General features: G+C 50.7%; 1 protein-coding gene across 1 annotated transcript in view; it reads right to left on the bottom strand.

Moving 5' to 3' along the window:
• Positions 1 to 23538, bottom strand: part of DYNC1H1 (dynein cytoplasmic 1 heavy chain 1) — a 61151-nt gene that overhangs the window by 32169 nt on the left and 5444 nt on the right. The window contains exons 2-28 of the mRNA XM_081138776.1: positions 21859 to 21946; positions 19877 to 20050; positions 19394 to 19649; positions 18849 to 19035; positions 17310 to 17581; positions 16994 to 17221; positions 13579 to 14655; positions 12726 to 12905; positions 11276 to 11425; positions 9606 to 9752; positions 8255 to 8395; positions 7740 to 7916; positions 7500 to 7610; positions 7302 to 7421; positions 6458 to 6697; positions 4912 to 5067; positions 4678 to 4791; positions 4348 to 4458; positions 4062 to 4271; positions 3808 to 3954; positions 3450 to 3616; positions 3197 to 3370; positions 2489 to 2654; positions 2220 to 2408; positions 1938 to 2132; positions 1054 to 1336; positions 230 to 330 (exon numbers count right to left, since the gene is read on the bottom strand). Coding sequence (XP_080994902.1) covers positions 230 to 330; positions 1054 to 1336; positions 1938 to 2132; positions 2220 to 2408; positions 2489 to 2654; positions 3197 to 3370; positions 3450 to 3616; positions 3808 to 3954; positions 4062 to 4271; positions 4348 to 4458; positions 4678 to 4791; positions 4912 to 5067; positions 6458 to 6697; positions 7302 to 7421; positions 7500 to 7610; positions 7740 to 7916; positions 8255 to 8395; positions 9606 to 9752; positions 11276 to 11425; positions 12726 to 12905; positions 13579 to 14655; positions 16994 to 17221; positions 17310 to 17581; positions 18849 to 19035; positions 19394 to 19649; positions 19877 to 20050; positions 21859 to 21946 — 5561 coding nt within the window. The remainder of the gene's footprint in view (positions 1 to 229; positions 331 to 1053; positions 1337 to 1937; positions 2133 to 2219; positions 2409 to 2488; positions 2655 to 3196; positions 3371 to 3449; positions 3617 to 3807; positions 3955 to 4061; positions 4272 to 4347; positions 4459 to 4677; positions 4792 to 4911; positions 5068 to 6457; positions 6698 to 7301; positions 7422 to 7499; positions 7611 to 7739; positions 7917 to 8254; positions 8396 to 9605; positions 9753 to 11275; positions 11426 to 12725; positions 12906 to 13578; positions 14656 to 16993; positions 17222 to 17309; positions 17582 to 18848; positions 19036 to 19393; positions 19650 to 19876; positions 20051 to 21858; positions 21947 to 23538) is intronic.

The following is a 23538-nucleotide window of genomic DNA, read 5'->3' as shown; positions in this document are numbered from 1 at the left end:
CTTTAAGAAACTGCCCTTTACGAAAAACAACATGTTTCACTAAAGAGGGACCTTTGCAAAAAATGGAGCTCGATGTCGAAGCACACTCGGGTACCACAGCCACGTGCCCAAGGCCCCCGAGGCCCAGCTGGGCAACAAGGCCGAGGGCTTTCAGAGGCACAAGTGTGGTGCTCCCCACCTGACCTGCTCAGGCCATCAGATTTTGCGTGGATCCCACAAAGCTGCTCACCTGGAAATCAAAGGTTTCATCACAGTTGAAAACCAAAACGAAACGTCCCAGCTGATGGCCCAGAGCTTTGACAGACTCGGTCTTCCCGGTCCCTGCGGGCCCTGTGACACAAGAAAAGTAACACAGTGCCTGAGTCCATCACTCAGCTGTGAATACAGCTTTAGCTTTAAGACAACTGGGAAAAGTAGTTCATTTAAAAAAGTAGACGTAATAAGTGAAAACAAACTTAAAAGTTTTTAGAACACAGCCATGTGATTAAGAAACATATTTAAAATTGATGAACAAAATAGACACAGAGACATAGAAACATGGAACAGACTGAGAAATCTCAGAGGAAAGGCAGGGTGGAGATGTGGGGGGGAAGAGATTAACCTAAGAACTTGTATGTATAACCCATGGACACAGAAAATAGTGGGGTGAAGGCCTGGGGGGAGGGGTACAGGGTGGAGGGGATCAACAGGGAAAAAAGTGGATTTTTTTTTTTAAAGGGAAAGTTTCCCCAATTTGTTTGTTTATTCTTTATTGATTTCAAAGAGAAGAAGGGAGGAGAGAGAGTTGAAACATCAATGATTAGAGAGGAGTCTGATCAGCTGCGAGCCCGCAACCCGGGCATGTGCCCTGACTGGGAATTGAACAGCGATCTTCTGGATCCTAGGTTGATGCTCAACTACTGAGCCAGACCCGGCTGGGCAAGGGGACATTTTTAATGCTTTCAACCATAAAGATAAATTTTTTAAAAAAAAGAAATTTAAATTATTCACTTCATCTTTAAAAATGATGTTTGCTACTGGACTCCACCCGTCCAAGTCTGTGGAGTAACTTACCGAAAGGGGACCCGCCCAGCCGGGCCTCTAGGGCTTGGGTCATTGTCAAGTAGCAGCGGTCGGTGAGAGGAGTCTGGACCAGCTTGTCCTGGACTCCCAGGTACTCAAAGCCATAGTTAAACTTGGCATTTGCCATCTGGATCGACAGCTGCTGCAACACATCCGTCTGCTTTGGGTCGAAGTAAAACCGCATCTGGCTGAGCCATTCGAAGGACTTGCTGTTGTCGATCTTGCTCTTGATCAGGGACCGGGTGACGTCTCTCTGATGAACCAGCTCTGTAATCTGCAGAGAGACCCCTGTGAGAGCTCGTCAAGCGCTTGAGCAGTGCCATGCCCTCTGGGCCTGTGGATGATTTGGAAGACCTAAACAGAGAGCTGGGTTTGTCCTCATGACACTCCAAGACACAAACTCACTTTCAGAAACGCTAGTGCAATTAAATAGAGTCAAGAGTGGCGGCAAACACCAAACACCCTGCTAGATGCCAACTCTGCAACCAGCAAGACCCAACAGGAGAACCGCTGTCTCTGTCCCAGCATCTCTCTGCTGTGCTTGGGGCACAGAGCCAGCCACAGGGGAACTGGCTGAGAGCCGTGTCGAGCTCACAGAGCCTCTGCACCTCCTTGGAAGGAGACAATGATAAGGAGTGAAGACCCTTGGTAAAGGGCGTCACCTCCTTCACCAGGAGAATGTTGCACACATAACCCCTGTGCTGCACCCAGATTACCTTCAGCGGAACCCAGAGCCCCACCCCCAGCCAGGGCTCATCCGTGCGACATCCACTGCTCTCCCTAACGCAATTAGAATAGTATCCCAGCGTGATACACCTGCTTGAGGTGAAGGCACAGAGCCCAACGGGAGGGGATGAGTCGGGCACGGGACTGACCAGGTGCTCTAGCTTCCGCCGGCGGAGCGGGGGCTGCTCCATGAGGACCGAGTCGGCCAGCACGTTGAGGGTGACCTCCACGTTGCTCAGCACCGACTGCAGGGTTGCCGTGTCCCCGCTTCCACCCGTGCTGCTCAGTGCCGTCTCCACGTTTTCAGACCAGGCTATCTGGGCCGACAAAACCACAAGCTGGGCCTGAAAGACACAAGACACAGGTCTAAGAGGGTTGTTTATGGATCAGCCTGCCCTCACCTGTAGCCCACCCCTTCTGCTCTGTGCTACCTGGTATTTATCGATCCAAGTGATGTAGGTGTTGGGGTCGATTGAAGTGGCTTTACCAAAAATCTCCACCTCTGTCACAGACTCGGCCAGGAGTTTGGCCAGCGTGACCCTCATCTCCTTCTCCACCAGCGTGAGCCACTCGTTGATTTTGGGATGTTCAGTGATTGACACGGGAGTTTTAAATATAACCTGAAATAAGTGAAACCTAAGGATTAAGACGTGGAAAAAGGGGAAAGGAGCTTTCTAAGCCGCAAGCACCAGCGCCCTACCTCTTCTCCTTCGCGGGACGAGATGCCCAAGACAACAGTGTTGTCCTCGTTCAGGATGATGCTGGAAACTCCGGCGAACATTTTCTTGAAGTGCTTCTGTAACTTAGCTACATTCTTGCTGTTTCCAATGATTTCAAGCAAATCTTCGTCACCCACAAAATAGAACCTAGAATTAAAACAGCACCCAAGTTCCTCAAATGTTACTGAGACAGATGGGGGGATCAAGGCGCAGCTCCAGACTGCGAAAGGGAAGGGGCACTCGCAGGACTGCGCCCAGCCTCCGCCTTCCCCTCGACTCAGCCCCGCCCCAGCCCCGCCCAGCCCCAGCCTGACATACACCCTAGCCTAACAGACACTGAACAGGAATTCACTAAGTCTCACGTCAGGTACTTCACTTCAAACTCATTTTAAAAAACCTGTTGGTTTACGTTAAGCAACCTATTCAGAAAGGAAGAGATGCCACTTAGAAAACAATCAGAGCTAATTTGTAAGAGATGCAAGCTGCCTGGGTGGATGGTGAGAGTTTAAAGGAAGCTTGATTAGCAAATCCAGGTGGGAAATTAAGGATCACCGGTTACACTTAGGCATCAGTGAGTGAAAGGGAAAGGGTACTGGCTGATCAGTGACAAAACCCTTGACCTCAGAAGTGGCCAACACCCAGGCCCAGAGGGAGAGAAGGGCTGGGAGAAAGCACAGCTGACATCTTACCTGGGGAAAGATGACCGCTCCCTTTCCAGGTACTCTCCCAGGGCTTTCTGGATCTTCCCCAGCAGGTCTGCCAGTCTCTCCAGAGATCTCTGCACCCCCTGGATGTTGAGAACATCCATCACGAGGGGAGACTTGGATACTTTTTTCATGAGCGCCAGAAACTCGGTGCTGATGCTATAAAGCAAGTTGAAACCGAGGTTGGCCTTGGTGAGGAGTGGCTCCTAGCCCTGTCTCACCCTGGGCAAGGCCCTACCTCTGGAACCGCTGGGTTTCCACAGGCAGCAGGTGCTTGATATCCGCGCTGCCTGTGAAGATGCCTTCCAGGTAGACCCAGCGCCTCTGCACGTCGATCCACACGTCAAAGAGGGCCATGATGCGGTTCAGCTTATCTTCCCAGCTCAGGGCATCCTCCTCAAAGACCTGGGGCAGGCGGGAGGACGCGCTCAACACTCAACTTCCACCCGGCAGACAGGCAAAGGCACTGAGGGTGCAGGCGGGACCCCACCCGGGTATCCAGCTCATGTCTAAAAAGCAGGCCAGGGACTGTCGCCAAAGGTATGACAGAGATAGTGCAGAAGCCCTGATCAGGGAGGGAGGTTCCGACACGGTACCTTGTAGTACGGAGACAGCTTCATGGCGGAGACGCTGTTGATGTGCTCTTTGACCTTGTTGAAGAGGTCGTCCCAGCCACGAATCAAGCGACACTTGTTCTGATAGTTAACCAAGTCTAATTCGTACGTATTCCACACTTCTCTTATCTGCAGCAAAACCAGAAAGCAGGTCATCACTGTGGGTGTTCACCAGCTGTACAAGCAACCACGTGACAGGGACAGAGGGGACCGAGGCCACCAGTCCCAGTATTCACCTGCTTCAAAAACTCTTCCAACGCCATCTCGCCTTGTGCCACAAGCAGCACGTCCTTGACAATGGCCTCGTTTTTCTGTAGGTCGACGTCCCAGATCTGCCCAAGGGTGAGCTCGGACACCACCCAGTTCACGTGCAGCCTCTTCATCAGCTGCTTCCAGTGGCGATCCTTCAGGGCCTCGGACTTCAGCTCGATCACCAGCATGTTGATCTGTGGAGAGAGACAGCGAGTCACCCGGAGCAGCAGCTCCCAGAGGACCCCACGACTGCAGTGGCCAGTCACCCACCTTCAGGTAGCCTTTCAGAAGCCGCTGCACAAACTCATAGGAAGCATATTGCCGCAAGCGCGCAGGGAAGTTTTTCAGCTGGTTCAGGAGGCCATCCAAGTTCTGTCGAAGCTGTCGAGAGAGACACAGCAGTACTGAGTTAGTCAATGTTCCTTTATGTTTACAAAACGGCTGTAGAAAAATGTCACACTAGGCTGGCCGAGCAGTGTGATGACTCGCAGCGCTGCTCTGTGACAGTCTGTGAACTGTGGTGCAGCTCCCTGCTTGCAGGTCTCTAAGTAAAACCTGTACCTCCCAGCGCCTGCAGGTACACACATTACTGAGATGTACCTTCCGAGGCTGCACTGAGACCCATGGCTGCTCCTTCATCTGATCGATCTGTTCCCAGACTTTAGAGAGTTCCGACCACACGCCCTTGAGGTCCTGTAGTTCCTCTAGGGCCACCTGTGAGTAAGAACAGTAAAGCAGTAAGGCTGCAGAAATGGAAACCGTGCCAGAATGTGGCAGGATGAGGGCAGAGTCAGGACAAGGAACCATGCCCCTGCCTCCCCAGGGGGTGCGCACCTGGACACGCTCCTCGCTGCCGCTCAGGAGCCCCGTGTCTGTCAACTCCAGTGCCTCCTTGGCCTTCGCACATTTCTCACGGTCATCCTTCAGCCTGCCGAACTTGCCCTCGTATATGGTGAGAGCCTGGAGAGCCTCCTCCGGGCGGAGATTGCCCTGAAAGCAGACATAGCAGAGAGTTGCAGGGATGCATCCAGGAGAGACGGGCACAGTGGCTCCGAAACTGGGAAGGGAGCCTACTGGGGTCCTGGACACTTGTAACATTCTGAGCATAATGTTTACGTCCGTATCTGACAAAGTGAAAATGTAAGTAAGGAAGGTGGGGCGCCTCTCAGGTCAGCCATCGGCTCACTAAGTGCCCTGGGGGAGGAAGAGAGAGTCAGGACAGACCTGGGCCTGGAGCAACAGGGACAGTCTTGATCTGAGGAGACTGCCAACCACACCCTCTCTGACACAATTGTCACATCAGTTCCCAAGAGAAGCCCGAGAAACCGAGAAACCAAGCATTGTGTCGTCCCCCCCCCATGGTCTCTTGCCCCCTGGGGGCGGCCTCAGCTTGACCATTCACACTTCCTTCGATGTTACTGACTTCTGAGAACAACTGAAACGTCAGCTACAGTCTTGACAACACACCACCAGTAAGGCGAGGAGAAGGAGCCATCCAGGTGTTGGTGGTCAGTGCTCACCCCCTCACCACAGCTAGCATTCTGCAGAGACCTCAAGACAAGAGCTTCTTGAACCAAAGTCAAATACAAACAAGGATATTCAGGCTCACAGGGCTGAGGGCAGGGTAGAGCCCGGACTGGCGCATGGTGGGAGCTAAACCGGACACCAGGCCTGGTGTGGAAACCTGAGTCCTCAAACCACAGACAGGTGAAGGTTCAGGGCACTGTAAGATCCTTCCTGTCTATGCTTATGTGTTACATTCCTAAACGGATGAGACTTGATCTCCGCTTATCCTCTCACCCCACCTCGTGCTCCCTTCTCCTCTGCCTGGACGCCCCCACCCCCTCAGGCACCTGCGTGACTTGCCAGCTCCCTGCCTGCCGGGCTCCATGCAGGCGGCACCTCCCGACACAGCAGTACTGCACCCCACCTTCTCCCCTGCCCCACCATTCCCACGGCACATGGCCCATGGCTCTCAGTGTGTTTCCATGCCCTTCTTTGATATCCGTCCCTCCCATGGGAGCGTAACTCCACGAGGGCAGGCTCCAGTCTTTGTTGATCACTGCTGTATCCCCGATGCCCACAAGATGCCTAGAACACAGTGGTAATTTTTTAGTGCACCTAAGACGGTAACTTAATAGAAAACCTTTCAGTCTTAAACCACCTCCTGACTGAAGGGAATGTCGTGAGGGTTCTGGGCCAAGAGGTGGAAGTTGGTGCTCACGTTTCCAACTGTACCATCTGGAAGTTCTGCTTCTTTAACTACAAGAGTCTTCATTATCAGAAAACAAAGCCATGGCAAGGCCTTTTAGTTTAAAAGACAGACATGGGATCATGCTGCTGGCTTAGGGCTCACGGGGAGCAGTGGGGCCAGACTCACCGTGACGGGCTTGGTCTTTTCCCAGTCGGTCAGCAGGTCAGTGGTGCGGCTCTCCACAGCCCGGTCCTCCTGCACGATCTTCATCTGCAGGTTTGCTACCTGCTGCTGAATGGCAGAGTCCTTCCGCCGCATGATGTCATTGAAGGCCCCCCACTCGCCCTCGATGTTGTCAATGTACAGCCAGGAGGGCGGGAACTGGAACCTCTGCTTCTCCAGCAAGCGCTGACCATTGCGGTAGAGCTTTGAGAGGTAAAAAGTAAAGTCAATGTTTTCTTCCGTAACAATAACAAAAACTACTGTCTTCTAAGATCTTTTTATTTTAGTTGTTGATCTTCAAGTCATCAAACTCAGTCTCTGACAGAGAAGACACGGTGGCTACAGAACACAGAACGTCAACATGTTTGCCCTTCTCCAGAAGCCTCCGCCCTGGGTGCTGGCATCACCTGGGTGCTATGATGAGAGGCAGTGCCAGGAGAGCCTGCCCTGGCAATCCAGCTGGGCATCTAGCTGCATCCTGGAGGCCCTGGAGAGGACCTCTGCACACCAGAGCTGTGCTTCCTCCACCCCCACCCTAAATTATAAAAGGAAACTCAAGTTTGATGACTTGAAGATCAACAACTAAAATATAAAATCTTAAAAGACAAAAAGCAGTGGTTCTCAGGTTTCGGTGTGCAGAGGAATCACCTGCAGAGCTGTTTAAAATGCAGATACCCAGATGTGCATGTTAACAAGCACAGCAGGTGGTGATGATACAGGTGATCTGTGGACGCACCTGAGACAGGCACCTAAAGGGCTGATGGGGAGTCAGAGCATTGGTGAGAATTTCGACTACTCTAGAGCTCACCTCAACTTGCTTCTCAAACTGCTTGATCTTCCGCTTCAGAGACTGCACGTAGGTGATGAACGTCACCGCATCTGAGGTGCTGGCCGTGTCCACGGAGTGTTGCTCCAGCTCCTGGCGAGACTGTTTGAGAGAGCACAGAGGTTAGTGCGGGGCGAGGTTAACCCGCAGACTCCTGCGCTGGCGGGGCCCGCCCCTCACCTTGGAGATCTGCGAATGGAATTCTGTCATGTTGGATCCAAGCATCTGCCCAAACTTGCTGAGGACCTCCTTGTGCCAGGAGTCGTACTTCAGGTTCACCTTGGACTGCACCTGCATGAGTGACACAAGAGGACACATCCTTCCTCAGCTGTGAGTCTGCACGCCCATGTCATCAAGCCACACAGAGCTGTTGCCTTCAGAGTGACCAACCAACACCTTTCAGCAAGTCAGCAGGCTCACCTTGCCGTAGTCAATGACCACGGGTCCGAACTCCTTCTTGGTCTCTGCGTTGTCAAAGGTCCCCCTGGCCTTCCGTATCTGCACCAGGAGAGCCTGCCACTTGCTGAGGTCCTCCCCGAGTCTGTTGTAGATGTTCTCAGCCTGCATGTCCCACAGGCACTGGTACTGTAGCCAGACCTGCACAGGAGAATGCCGTCAGACAGCAGTTTGACCTTTCATTCTGCAGAATATTAATATATATCCTCATGTTCTGCTAAAAAGGTTCATGTTCATTCATCACCATTAGAAAAACTCCCACCTCAAATTCTCAGAATTTTCACATAAAAAAAGACTAAACTTTACAATTCTCCAAAATGACGGTTAATACCCCATGAGATTTGTCCAACTCTTCATTCTTTGCATTAAAATAGCATATATCTAGGGAATCACAATACATTCAGTCAAGACCTTCTAGCTCTGTGTTCGTTACACCTCATGCTCCTGAGTGTCTGAAACAGACATTCGGAGCGTCTCACCTTGACGTACTGTTCGACCTCAGTTACAATGCCCATGACTGCAGAGTAGGACTCTTCCAGGGCCACGGGGCCGTCTGGCATCCGCGTCAGGGCATTCCGGTAGAACTTCTCCTCTTCGGTCAATTCATAATGCACACCCACCTAGCCAAGCAGAGCTGGAGGTGAGCACAGGTGGGCAAAACTGTTTACCCTTAATGGCACCTCACATTCAATTAAAATGAACAAAGAATGGACCATGATAAAAATGGCACTTAAGGGACATTGCTTATCAGTCACAAGTGACCAGAAGCCTGCTTATATTTAATCATCAAGCCAATAAAAGGAAGAGCAGATTAGCCACATCTGAGGGGCAGGTGACACTGGGCAGACAGTGGTGGCAGAGGGGTGGGCACACCTAAGGGGCAGGGGCCCTGGAGCAGCCAGGCAGGCAACTCTTCCATGTCTGCCACCAAGAGGAGCAGAGAAATTAGGTGGCCAGAGGGGGACAAGGTCAAATTTATTCACTGACAGGAAGACTCAGAAGAGAGGGAGAACTACTGAGCCCTAGGCTGGTTTTAGTTCATTCAAGTGGGACACAAACAGGAGAACTGCAAACGGAAATGGCTGGGGACAGGCAGGAGAAGCAACAGGAGATGCCCCGGCCCCTCAAAGGGCAGGAGTCATCCACAGCTCATTCCCCCCAGTGCATGTCGCCACGTGCAGGCCAACATTGTAGAGACTGAGAGCCCACGGGCAGCTGCTACTGCAGAAAAACCTCCGAACTGACTTTGTGTTGAGAGTTAAGAAAAGGCACGCTTCCTAACAGGACCACTTCTTTCTAGATGAGCCTATTAGAGCAGAGGTTGTGGAAGCTGTTTATCTGAAAACTGCCAGTCCTGTTTAGCAGGGACACGCCTAGCGGCCGGGTGGACTAACTGGTCCGGAGTTTTTGTTTTGCTCTAGGAGCATATACTACGAAGGATGTACTACATATGGGATTTGCCTGAAAATAACCTGGTGGAGGCATGGAGGGGAGCGTAAACAAACAAAACTGGCCATACGTTGATAAATGAATTGAGGTTATGTGAACTCATGACCCCCCTACTTCTGTGTATGTTTGTAAACGTCCAAAATAAAAAGTAGGGGTGGAGGGGAGAAGCAGGAAATAAAACTCCCCAAGTTCCTGGAGGGACTTTCCAAGAGCCCACTGCGATCAGAGCTGCAAACACAACTACTGGGAGAAGTAACCCCTGGGAGCAAGTCAGGGCACATGGCTTCTTCCCTCAGCTGAGCCCAAAGCCTGGAGCTGCACTTAGAGAGACCAGGGGGCGAGGCGGTGTTGCAGAGCCTGGGGCCCGGTCAGGAGGCTCACCTGGTACCTCTGACTCTGGATCCTGGGGAGAGACAGCACAATCATCTTCCAGGCAAACATTTCCTGGTACAGCTTGTACCTGCACTCTTCGATGGGTGGGTTCAAGTAGATAACCTGATTGGTGATTCTGAGCTCGTGGACAACATTCTGAAAAGGAAACAGTTCACTCAGCGATCTGTTTCAACACGATGGTTCTGATGTGTCATCTCTAAATTACTGAACCACTTCAGTCTGAACATCAAAGCTGGTCACTCTACTAGACACGACCCTCTGCAGTGCCATGCTTGCAGTCTGTGCCCTCCCCAGGGGACGTAAGTCAGAGGGCAGGCCTGCGGAGGTTCCTCTCGAGCCCCACGTGCCTGGGTGCTCAATGAAGCACCATCCACTGGGACCAGTGCCGCTGCGTCAGGGACAAGGGCTGGCACTCACTGCTGGGCTCCAGCTCGCTGACGCAGGTCTGCCAAGCTGGGTATGTCTGTGCCACCTGCTGGAGCTGGGGGCTCATCAGGAACTCCCACCAGGTCTCCACTTGACTCTACCACTTAGACATGTGCATTTGCTTTCCTGAATCTCAGTATTTTAAAAAGTATGCTCTGGGGATAAATATCTGTAATACTCAAGCACATTTTTTAAACATTAAGTGAAAAAACTGAGAAGGTAAAGTCTGGGAAGGGATAAAAAAAGCCAAATGTTTCTCCCAGATCAGAGTTTTACTTGCAATTCTTTTAGGTTCTGATTTGCAAGACCTTTTTAACTGATAAACAAACTACATAAAACAACATGGCGCTTAGCAGATTCCTGGGAGGTGTGCACCTTTCTGACCACCACCCACATCAGAAGACAGTGGCTATTTGCAGTTTGAATTTATAGAACTTTCTAGAAAGCTTGTTAGGCTCCACTGACCACCTCTTCCCATGGATGGGAAGCAGGTGCTTGGAGACATGAACTGTATCCAGTGTGTGAGTACCGAGCTATCACGAGTTCTCCTGAGGCTCTGCTCGGATTTGAGTGGAGATGGGGGGCAGTGCAGGGTCACAGCTGGAATGTCCAGTTGGAGTAGATTATGGTCAGTACCTAAAATGACTTCTTGTACATATGCTTGGGAAGCAGAGGGTTTTTATTTTCCATGTAAACTTATTTTTGGTTTTTTAGAAACTTGTGTTTGAAACAACTTTAGACTTGCAGGGAAAGCAGGAAGACTTTCCCCCGCTGGCTCTAATGTGGACACCTACCATGGCACGGTGACCACAACAGCGAGATGAACACCGACACAAAACTATTAACTGACAGCCTTAGCCACACTTCCCAGGGACTAACCCTCCCGGGTTAGACCACATCACATGACATTTCCCAGTCTTCCCTTTTCTTTTCCTCATGACCTTGACACTTGGAGAGTGCTGGTCAGGGGTTTTGCAAAATGACCCTCAATTGGGGTTGCCTTGTGTTTTTCTTATGACTAGAAAGCGGTCAAGCAATTTGGGAAAGACCATAGAGGTGAGGCGCCCTCTGCTCACACCGCACACAGCCCTATACCATGGCCTGGGGGACACTGACCTGGGTCACCAGGCGAGGTGGCATCTGTCGTGTTTCTCCTTGGAAATGGGGCTTTTTCACTGGTACGTTTCAGGGGAGAACTTATTTACTTGCAAATGGAATGCTCTGGGAAATACCTTGATCTTTGGCTCTCCACCAGGCTTGTGACTGACTTGTGGCGCGTCCGTGTCCATGTCAACTTCAGATTTATCTTCAGCTTGTCCGAGAAGCACCTGGGTCCAAGCTCTCAGGCCAGCTTGTAGGCGGACACCGAGTATTCTTTCAATCTACAGAGAAAGTGGGGTTGAAAAACACTGACTCCTCCAACAGTGAATGTCACAGAGAAAGCAGAGGCTTCAGGTCAAAGGTAAAGCTTTAACTATAACCCTCCCTCCACTCTGAGTCTAGCTCCCGGTGCTTTCCCCGCCTGAGATAACTGCCTCCTGCTAGGCTGACCTTGTCCCCATCTGAGGGCACAGGCGTGATGAGACCAGCACGAATGCAGCGCACATGCAGCTACGGTCTCGAGATCTGTTTAATATAATAAAAACTCACAAAAGTGTTTTCCTGGCCGCCTCAGAGATAGAACTAAGAAACTATAATCTGAAGGTTAATCCATTCTCTTTTTCTTGGTGTTGAGGTATCACTGACATACGTGCTACATTAGATTCAGGCAGACACTGAATGATTCGACACTTGTATATGTTGCAAAATGGTCACAATAGCCTAGCTAACATCTGTCACCCTACATAGTGACTATTGTCCTTGTTACAAATAAAGACAAGGTCTTCTCTCTGACCTACAACGAGACAAGTAAGTTTCCTACAAACAGGACGTCTGTGTGTCCCAGTGAAGGTCGGCCTTGGCTGCAGGACCACCCGGGAATGCAGAGGGCAGCCGTGAAGAAGGCCGGGACTTCTGGTGGCCTCAAAGGAGTGGGCTTTGTTAGCTTTCACTCTGTGGGTGTCCCCTTGTGTGAACACATGACCACTGACTGACCCATTTCAAAGAGAAGAAAAGAGCTTCCCACAAACAGCTTCCGAACTCCCCGAGTGACCTCTGCAAAACACCCTCCATCCCAAGACTGTCAGAGACATCCACCAACTCAAGAGCCAGGGGGTGGTGAGTATGCTACACATGCATGCGTGCACTCTGTCTGTCCTACCCCCCGACCCCCACTCCCCACACACCTCTACTGGGTATTTGCTGTTGGGTATTTCTTTTTACAGTGCATGGTAGAGGGGGGCAGGGTTATCAGAGAAGGAGGCTGGGAGGGGAGGGCAGGAAGGATGCCCTAAAATTAGAAGGGTAGGAAAGGGCCAGCAGGTTGCCACATACCCAGGAGACAAAGGGGACTCTCTCCTGCCTTAGTGCCCTGTCTCCAACTGGACCGGCATGAGTGCTGCTAGCACCACACTTCAGCTCTATTGTTAGTTCAACGAGATTTCTGGAGGGAAACCGGACTATGCCTGACAACTGCTACAGAAAAATGCTTTTTGGTGACAAGCTAGTAAACTCACGCAGCAGGACCCAGCCCTGTGCTGGAGCACAGCATGAGGAACACCACTCAGACGGGCCCAGCCTCACCTCCATGTCCAGCTTGTTGACCCAGATGGGCAGGTTGGAGTAAGAGTGCAGGTTCAGGTCATCCACGGCTTTCTGGACTCTGTTCAGGATCTCGGAGAAAGTCTTGTGATCGTACATACAGGTCTCCAAGGAACGCACTTCCAGGTCTATTTTTTCTTCAATGATCAATAGGTCATCCACCTGAAGGAAAGTATACTTAATATTTAAAACACTGTACCTCTTAATTTTTACATACAGTCTTCTCAGCTAATTAAAAATGCTCGAGGCAGAGTTCTCCCATAAACCGGTAGTCCTACTGGGTGAGAGGAAAGGGAAATGTGTGGAAACTGTCAGTTTGCCCCCTCTTCCCTCCTGCTCACGGGGGGGGCAGCCCCTGATTGACAAGTCTGAGAGCAGGAAGTAAGATCAGCTCCACGTGGCGCTTTCTGTCCTCGGGAGCCAGCTCGTGCACCAGGCTCGCAGGGCAGGCGCTGGGCCAACAGGCTGACACCACCCAGCTGCGGGAGCCTGAGGCAGAAGTCTAGGTCAGGGTGGAGCGTCAGCATGCGCCCTGGCTGCAGATCAAGAGCCACGACCTACAGGCAGCATCAGTAATGAAGCTCTCGTTTCACTATCTGAGTCCTGTGCCCGTCATCTCTCCACTGATTTCTGAACTCAGGTGTTAGTTACTGAATGGCCTCCCTAAAGCCCCAGCTCCATCACACAGCCCAGTGAGTAAAGGGTCCTTCTCCCTTTCAGCTCCCACGTCTCCTGCGGCACCCATCACCACGCTGACGGGGAGCTAGCGTGTTGCGCCAGCAGTTACTGTGCTCGGCTCCCTCCCGGGACACAGGGGAGCCGACTGGGAACTCACCTTCTCCTGGAAGTTGAAGACAGTCTCTGCCAGTCGCTGCACGTAGGGGTCGAGCTTATAGGACTCCCACACCAGCGCGATGCCCTCTGCGATCAGGGCCTGCACTTCCTTCTTCAGGCCGGCCACCAGCAGGGAGATGGTGTTCCGCTCCTCCACCTTCTCACAGGTGCGCTCATAGGTGCGCACGCTCTCGATCAGGGAGATGGCAAACGGGTAGAGCTGGTTGGCTTGGTGGGCTTTGTTCACAATTGCCAGAGGGACGCGGAAGCCGAGCCACTTGAGGTTGCGAACTTCTTTTGAAAGCGTGATGATCTCGGGAAGGAAGTTGACCTTGAGCTTGAGGACATTCCCGGATCGGCCCCGAACCCGGGTGCTTTCAATGGTGAAGATGCGCCCCGAGACGCCCAGGTTCCGCTGCTGCACCTTCCGGGCCCAGTCGTCAAATATTTCCTGAGTGTTGAGCTTCATGCGGAAGCTGTCGCCGTCCTGTTTCAGCTTCTGCCCCTCCACGTGGTTCTCCCAGCCCTTGCCCAGGACGTCCTCCACGCGCTTCATGTAGGCGGTCAGCTGCCTGTCGATCTGCTTCGCCCAGATGATGGACCCCGACACCGGCGGCAGGTCGCGCACGTGGCTCATCTTGCAGGCCTGGCTCTGCGGGTACTGCACTTTGAACTTGTCGTGCAGGGACTCGATGTCGTCCTTCACCCGCTGGATAAGCTGGGTCTGGTACTCGCGGATGGCCCCGCGGATGTGCGGTCTCACAAACAGTGCGTTGAACCTGGAGAAGATCCTGAACATCTCGTTGGCATTCTTGGCTGTGCCCAGCTGATCTCGCAGGCGAGCGGTGATCCGGGTCTCCACCCTGTCGATCCTCTCGTCGTATCTCTTCATGGCGGCCTCCCAGGCCTCCGTGCCTTCCTTGGAGACATCGAGTCCGTCCACCTCCTTGACATTCTCGTAAGCGAGGTTCACCTCCTCAATGGCATTTGCGTCGGCAGCATCAAAGAGAACCTCGGCTACTTTCATATCCTGGGGTTCAGGGACCTCCCCTTGATTCTGCTGTGCGACCGCAGTGACCTGAAAGGGCGGGATGCGGGACAAGGTTACCATTGAACACTGGTTTTCTGTTGGAACCAGCGGAGCACATACGCAAATTACCAGTCAGCTGCGGGGTTCACAACTTCCAGCCAAACGCTGTGTCCACAACTCAACAAAGTAAAGTAAAACACAACATAGTCAATTTTAACTCTGCACTACACAGATCTGACAAAGGCACTTTTCTGCTTAAGGAGATAATCGATCTGCCAAAGCCTGGGTGTGGGGCACTTCCCTCCTCAATGGTTAGTCGGCAAGTGGAACTATGTAGGAGAGCCCGGTAATTCATAGGAGTGCTACGGACAAACTCAGTGTCCAACAGGTTTCCTTTCTGACTCTTAAAACCCTAAGTTACAGCCCTTGGGTAAGCACACGGCAGAGGGACAGCTGAAGTGCTAGAGAAACGTCAGAAACCTCCACTCAGTCCAGAGCAGACACATGCTCTTTCCTGCAGGAAGTGCCAGACTCCACACTTGGCTCATGCCCACCCCCAATAGAACTGTAAAGAGAAGCAGGGGTCTTGACCCAGGGTCCACAGATGCCTCAGGTGAAATTTAGACAGTCTGTGACTTTGGGAAAATTAAAATCCACATTTTCTAAACTCGAACTGTCCTACAATGACAAATGCGACAGCCGCAGCTGTCCCACCCGAGGCCTCACTTACACCAGCTCTATTTCAGAGTTAAGTTAAGGCACCAGGCCTTTTGCTCGGTCTGGCTATTTTGTGTGTTCATGGAGAAGCACATGTATCACCAGATCACAACTTCAAAAATCACTGGCAACAGTTTCTTCTGTAAACCTATGTGTTTTGTTTTATGCATTTAGGACATTCTGAGGACTTCTGGTAATGGTTGTGTGAGAACAAAACTATTAAAAAGCAGCCATTTCAGGACAATGGGAAAGAACCCAGGCAGCCAACAGCTTGGGAAGTGATTTCCCTGCAACACCAGGTACACGGTGAGGTCAGGGCCTCTGCCGGAGGCGTGCCCACCCCCAGCTCAGGCAGGAGAACCTGCAGCCCTGCTGGCGGGAGCAGAGCAGCACCATGCTGAATGGGAGATTCTGTAGACGAGAGTCTGAGAAGGGCTGAGCTAGGAAGTCACACCCACACGGGAGACCCCAGCGAGCCCTGTGAGAATGAAAATCTGGGGAGATTTACAATTTGCTTGTTAACCAAGAATTCTATATTTAGTGAAACCAGTTCAAATATGAAAGCAAAACATTTTTCTTGATAAATAGAAAATGAGGAAACTGCCCTGGCTGGTTTGGCTCAGTGGTTAGAGCATCGGCCTCTGGATTGAAGGGTCTAGGGTTCGATTCCAGCCAAGGGCACGTACCCTGGTTGAAGGCTCGATCCCCAGAGGCAACCAACTGATGTGTCTCTCACATCGATGTTTCTCTCTCTCTCTCTCTCTCTCTCTCATATCCTAGGGTGAGGATTTAAAAAATGAGGAAACCTGTTGGCAGCAGACCTATGGAACAAGGGAGAAATACTGGCAGAATCCCTTTGGTCCAAGAGGAAAAGACACCAGAAACCAACTCAGACCCACAAGAAGGAACAGAGACCTGGAAAATGTGAACATGTTGACAAATGTGAAAGATTATGTTTTTCTTTTCCCCTAACTTTTCTAAAACACAAATGACTGTTTAAAACAAAACTTACGACCCTGTTGCTGGGTTGCTAACACACAGGGTGGGCAAAAGTAGCTTTACAGTTGTTCGTATGGACAATAACACAGTAATTAACAACAATACAAGAATCAACTCTGTGTTTTGCGTACTCACAGCTGTAACTGTAAACCTACTCTGTCCCACCCTGTATACAAGTGTCAGACAGACAAGAAGAGCACTTTCGCCCATCAAACACTTGGCAAGCAGGCGCACCCTGCACTGGTGAAGAGAAGAGGAAGCTGGATTGAGAAGAGAAGAAACAATGTATGAAGGAAATGAGCCATTTATATATTTTAACAAGCCTCAAGCATATGCGAGTATGGTCCACATTCTACAGAAGAGGAACCTGGAGAAAACGTTAGATACCGTGTCCAAGTCACATAGCTCGTCAACCGTGGGTTACGGGGCAGGAGCCTGGCAGTGTGGCTATCGGGTCCCTGCAGTCTGAGGGTAGGAGTGAGTGGATGCAGGAGTTAAAGGTTGGACTGAAACAATGGAACAGAATCACTAGCTCGTGAAGACGACAGCAGGATGGAGACGGAGCTAAACAAGTGCTCACGGTGCAAATCAGAAACCGGTGGGTAACTCTAACACTGAAAAACAGGGCATCGCCAGAACCCCCGCGCGGGTTCCCGGAGCGGCGTCACACCTGGGGCCGCAGGACCCTGACGATGACGGCCCTCAGCTGCTCGTGCTGGCGCCGGAACTTGCGCATCTGGTCGAGGCGGGCCTGCAGCTTCCTGTGGGCGGGGTTGATCCGCCACACCATCTTCAGGTTCTCCTCCCGCTTCCTCTTCACGATGTCCCTCAGCAGCACCTGGAGTTTCTCATATTCGTCGTCCCAGGTCTGGAACACCTCGAAGCACGCGACCATGACCTGGGAGCAATTGACCAAGGGGGCTTGTTATTAAAACGCAGTTGCGTCCCAACGCCCGGAGGTTGGAGCCTGAGAGGGTGAAACTCACTTTCTCAAACTCTTCATAAGCCACGTGCATTAGTTTCCTGGTGCCCAGCACTTTCAGCAGCTGAGAGCTCAGGTCCCTGGAAATGGCCTCCACCAGGCGCAGCGCCCTCTGAATGGGGTACTTGGTGTTCCGGATCTTCCTCAGGTGGGTGAAAATCGCCACCAGCGCCTGCCGTATTTTGTCCAGCTCAGTGGCAGACAGCAAATCGTTCAGCGGGAAATCTTTCATCAGAGGGTTGTAGTCGTTCACGGTTTCCAATGCCTGTTTTAGACCTGGGGGAAGAGACGGCCAGTGGTTTTCACATGAAGTAACACCGCACATAACATAATGGTATGGGTCATTTTACCTCAACTGAAAAGCAATGCAACCGGCAGGATATTCCGCACAGGCCCTCACTGGGTAAGTAAACGGAAACCTGTCCTCACGATGGGACATTCTGATGTTGCAAACGACTCAGTGACATAGAAACTCCTTCATATCTGAGGAAAAACCTCTGTCACTAACAGCGCCTTGCATCGTCTCATTTCCACTCGTCAAAGAGAATCAGTGTCACGCCCTATGGCTGTGGGACACCCTCATCATTCGTCTTGGGTTTGCTTTACCATCTAGATGTTCTACTAATAGTTTAGAGAAACTAAAATTTTACCATCTTTAAAAACACTAAAATCTAACTTTTATACCCATGGCTCAAATTGGGTGAGTGTGCTATTGACACAATCACAGAAGCCCCTGGGACCTAGTCTATTTTTTTACTTCTCTGGCATAATATTTTAAAAAAAGTGTTAGAAAGAAATAAAGGTTTCAGAGGAGTTACAGAAAATTCAAGGTGTACTTTTTAGTAAATGCCCAGGGACCGTGTACAATGCGATCAATGTAATGGGACGATTTCCACCTGGAACTTCCTCTAACATTTAAACGTTGGCAACACATCTTGGAGGGAACGAGAGGGCACGGCCCGACTGCAGTCCTGACTGCTGGTTCTAACAGGCCCATGGGCACGGAGTTGTACAGACGTGCTAACTGTACCTGGTTGCTCCAATGTTCATGGCCCCACTGTGTGCTAACGCAACACCACTCACAGCTGCCCACGCAGAAAGCTGAGGGCACCTCGCCCCCTTTCAGAACAGAGAGGAGAGCAGAGAGTGGGATGGGGCAGGTGAGAGGAGGGAGAGAAAGCACTGAGCAGCCCTCCGTCCTCAGCCCTGTGGGCAAATCAATTAATTCTGCTTCCGTGAGCATCTTCCTGCCCGAATGTCGGAGGCACCGACTTTACACTGAAAACAGCCTGGTCAAGGGACCAAGTAGTGGGACAGGATGGGATTCCCTTGGCTCTCTACCCTCAGGCCGGGAAACTATGTTCTCACACCCTGGGAGGTACGTGGAAAAACCATTTTCATTACCTAGGATGGGTGAAGATGAGATGACGCAAGAGCGGAAATAGCAGGAAAGACGGTGCATATGTTAATCTTCATCTAAATTGTCAGCAAGGTCTTACAAAAGCCAGAGTAACTACTGACCGGGTCATCAGCTCTGCTTTACCTGTGTCGGTGTCGAAGCTGACGGTGGCGTGGAAGCGCTTGCCGTGCTTCAGGATGTCCAGCGTCAGCAGGACCTCCGGGCTCTCGCGCTTCTCCTGTATGCGGTACAGCGCACGCTCCAAGTTCAGCCAAAAACTGATTTCCTGTAAGGCAGTTCCTGAGGCCGGGTCTCGATCAAGCTTGGTCACCTTTAAACATAAAACAACACTGAAGAGCATTCACATTTACACAAAAGTGGGAAAGTATCGTTAACCACACACATGCATCATGATTTAGTTTTCACATTTTGAGAAGATTTCCTGCCTACAAACGGTAAGTAGTTGAACTTGAGATCACAGGAAAGAGAGAGGCAGGACAAATGCTCTCAGGGTGAACGTGTAGTCTCCCACTTTCTGGGCCTGCTGGCCCCCAGTGGAGCAGACCCAGGATCAAGGGCAGGTACGGCCAACGGTCACCACAGAATTTACCTCCCTGGCAAAAGCCCAGGCCAGGTTTCTTGGAAATCAGAGAGTAAAGCACTCACGCTACTTTCGACCATGCTCTTACTTTCTGGATTTCGCGGATCCAGCGGTTAACTCCAGATTGTAGCTGGTTGAGAAAAGTGGGGTCTTCCACCTTGTCTCCAAAGTCTGTAACTTTTGGCTTTTCTCCACGCTCGTAGCACTGCTTGGCAACGTTCGTGATGATCGGGTGGATGGGTAAGCTGATCTCGGGGATCTCAATGTTCTGCTGCAGGTGTAGGAGTCCCATCTCAAGTTCCGCAATCTTTTTCTCAACTGAAGGAGCCATTTTATCACCATCCCTAAAAAGACAGGAAACATCTCAACACTTGGTGCACTGCTGGCCCCACAGACATGCTCGTACTTCAGGTCTGTCAGAGTAACAATACACATTTTATCAATGCAGTGGGCCTATATATCCTCTTGGCTGTCAGCTTTACCCTCCGATTCCTGAGTTTCACATCCTCTCTCAGTGTCTCGTGAACTCAGTGAAATATGATTTGAACCAACAAAGGGAAATGGCTGTTACCTGTCTGCCTTGCCCGACTCTCTGATGTAGGACTTGAAGAAAGGAGCCACCGCATTGCTGATGAAAGAGTGCAGGGTTTCGTATGGGGAGTCCTCGCTGAGCGTCAGGACACGGAGCTGGGACGACACGGGCTTGTCTGCGTCAATCACTGGAGTGCGTTTAATGAAGGCCAAGCTAGAGCAAGCAGAGGAAGACTTTAGAACAAAGGTGGTCTCATTCCCAACCGGTCCTGACAACTGTGGCCTGCTCGGGGTTGCATATAAATGAAAAATTCATTTGAATGTTTAATTTAAAATCCCACTAAGAAGAGACTACATTGCTGCTTTTCCAACAGTAAAACACAGCACTTACCTTTCTTTACTCATGAGAACTAATCAAGGCAAGGTTATGGTTGCAGCAAGGACTGTGAAACCAGGCAAAGTTCCTTTGTGTCATAAATGGGTTACAATCACAACCTTGGCCCCATTAAACTAACAACTTCCCAGCAACTGCCAGCGACAAGCCACAACACACTTAAATCTGATCTTGTACTAATCTGCAGCACTCACAGCACTAACCACATATCAGCTTGAATAAACAAAGTCACCCCCAGGTTGAAGTGAAAATGGGCATTCCAGGCCCCACGATTCTCCCGGTTTATCTTCTGCTGTGCACCACCCCCCGCCCGAGTCACTACTTAAGCTAGATGTCCCCTTCTCCAAACCTATCATGTGCTTTTGTGCCTCTGCTTAAGAAAGCTATATTCAGCTGCTAAAATCCCAAGTAACCCTCGCAACCCTTCCTGCATTGCTTCCTCCCTGTCTCACGGCAGCTCGCACCTCTAAGACTGTCAAGTGTTTGTTAGCTGTGTAGTCACCAATCTTCCTCCCAAGACAGCTAGCTTCTCAGGAACAGAATCCAGGTTTTACTGCTTTGCACACCTACCGAGTATCTTACGTACAGCAGTGCCAAAGGTGGTTGAATTAATATCTTTAAGAAAATGGATATGTGAATTTCCCGGTTCCCAGGCCAGTACTTTACACGCGATAATACTGAGGCTTCCTGATGTGACGCACCAAGAGGAGCAAAGTCACAAAGGAATTCCTGCCAACAATGCACAACTGGAACCTGATCACGGACAACATCACACAAACCCAACTGAGGGATATGCTGCAGACCACCATCTGTCCTATCAAAAATGTCCATGTCATGAAAGACACAAAGGGTCAACACAGAAAGACACAGAACCGAATTCCGGGCCAGTCGGAGCACTGCACCTGGGGAACAGCGTTAGTCCAACACTGCACTTCCTGAATGTGGTGACTGCAGCTCAGAACAAGAATGTCCTTGTCTTAGCTCGCCCTGAAGTACTCGGGGGAAAGAGGCAGGTTGTCTATAACCACCTCAAAATAGTTCAGGAAAAAACTGAGACTGCCAACGTGCTACATGTTAACAACTGACACCTGGGGGTTCTAGACACTACTCATGAAGCTCCCATAAGCTTGAAATTACCCAAAATAAAAGGTTTTTAAAAGCCAACGCAGAATCAATTATAACACGTATTTAAATCTGGATATGTCTACCGGAGAGTAAGTTGGCACTGCCTCTCTAGAGGGTGGAAAATCTGGTAACGCATTCAAGATGCCAATGATGCACCACGCCTGAACCTGTAACACTGCTGCTGGGGACTCATCCTACAGACTCATACCTGTACCTAACAACGTCTACTAGTTATTTGTAACGAAGATTCAGACACAGCCAAAGAGTACTATTAGCTATGTAAAGTACATTATGGTCAAACCTAAAATGGGTGCCACGACATGGAGGTTAAAGTAAAATATTTTAGAATTTATAGTAATTTGGAAATCCTCTTAACTTGAACTCATGAAAGCAAAGATAAGGCGCAGAAATCGTTGTTTCCTTACTGTCTTTGCCGAGCCGGTCTGACTGTCGCCTATCTCACGAGCTCAGACCCGAGACTATGGCCCGTTCGCGTCACTCACCTGTTGGACTTGACTCCGTAATGAATGTCTATGTTGATGTTGTAGGAAATGAATTCCTTCTCTTCTTCTCCTTCATCACCGACATCCTCTGCAAACCACAACAAACATTACATCACTCTCCTGCCAGCACTTCCCATTTTCAATAGGCTCTCCCTATTTTTCCCTTCCTACCCATTCTGTCTGACTCCTGACTGGGCACTTCTTTGCCGCATAAAGTTGGGCAAGGGGGTGAACCTCTCTGCACCCATGATTCAGTGCCTGTAAACCGGCACGGCCACCGGCCTGTGCTGCTGGACGCACTAACACGCTGTTGCTGCCCAGGCTGTCGCTGGGCAGTGCTGGAGCAGGGCCTGGTCAGCGTGCTGGGGGTGGGCCTTACAGCCAGTTCTCTAGGCTCCCCCCCAGTCCCACCTGCTGTGCTCTGGACAGAAGTCGCCTCCCTCATCTCCCCCTGCATTCTGCTCAGGTTCTTACTCAGCACTTACTATGTAACAAGCACTATACTAGGGACTTCAGGTAAATCATGCCCTTAACCCTCCGACAACCCTCTGGGGGCTGGCATGACTGTCACTATCCTGGTTTCCCAGGTAAGGCAGGCAAGCAAACTGCCCTTAGACACATGGCTGGAAAGGGGCAGAGTAAGACTTCAGAAGCCTGTGATTCCAAACCCAGGGTCCTCACCAGAACACAGGCTGCCCCTCCCTCACCCAGGCCCCCCGGGCAAACCCCTATCAAGAAACTGCTATGTAGAAACACCCAGGGTCCCTGAGAGGCCTTCACTGGGCCTCCCCTCTTCTCCCGTAGCACTTCTCAGGGCCTGCTGGGGGTCGCCTTAGGAACCCGCTTCCTCCCCAACTGTGAGCTCCTGATGCCCAGGAGCCATTTTAAAAGTTTACTGGATTTAATAGTAATATAGCTCAAGATACATGTGAACAAAACTTCTAAACAGTTGAAAATCAAAATTGAAAGATTAAAATAAAAAATGTGTAAGAATGGAAATGATGCAAACCTCTGGGTCTGGCACTAACCCACTAGAGGCTAACGCTCTAGTCGGGGTACCCTCGCAGTGACGAATGCACGATACGGAGCCTTGTTAGCAAAAATCACCATCCCAGGGTTAACTCAACATGACAGATACGTGGTTCACCTTCACTTTCACCTTGGGATGTACCAGCAAAGGCAGCGACAGAGCTGCGTGATCCTGGGAAAGTCATCCCTCTCCCTCTGGGCTTCTAATTCACGAGATGTGACGTGGGCAGCAGAGGGGTGGGTGGGTGTTAAGTCAAGTGGTCTACACCGTTTCTTTAAGCTCTAAAATCTAGGAAATCTGAACATATATGGCCTGGGCAAAGCCACCTGCTTCACTGGCTTTAACATGAGACAAAACCCACACTTAAAGTGTGTACAATGTTACTCTATCAGTAAGACAGTAACTCCTTCAAAATACTGCTTTGGGTATAATTTTAGGAAGGGGGGGTAGAACATCCTGGTATGCCAGGTACTTATAAGCTATTTTAAAAAAATGACTAAAAAGCAAAACAAAACGAAACAAAAACCCAGCTACACAAATCAGCTGAGTGTTCTGACCACCAAAATGTGGCTACACCACAGGTAAGATAAACCACACTGCCTCGCGCCAGCCACACCTAACTCTGCGCGCAGTGCGAGCACCGGACAGGG

Source organism: Miniopterus schreibersii (genome assembly GCF_964146895.1).
Source record: "Miniopterus schreibersii genome assembly, chromosome: 1".
Lineage (NCBI taxonomy): Eukaryota > Metazoa > Chordata > Mammalia > Chiroptera > Miniopteridae > Miniopterus > Miniopterus schreibersii.
This window is presented reverse-complemented; position numbering and strand designations above follow the sequence as displayed.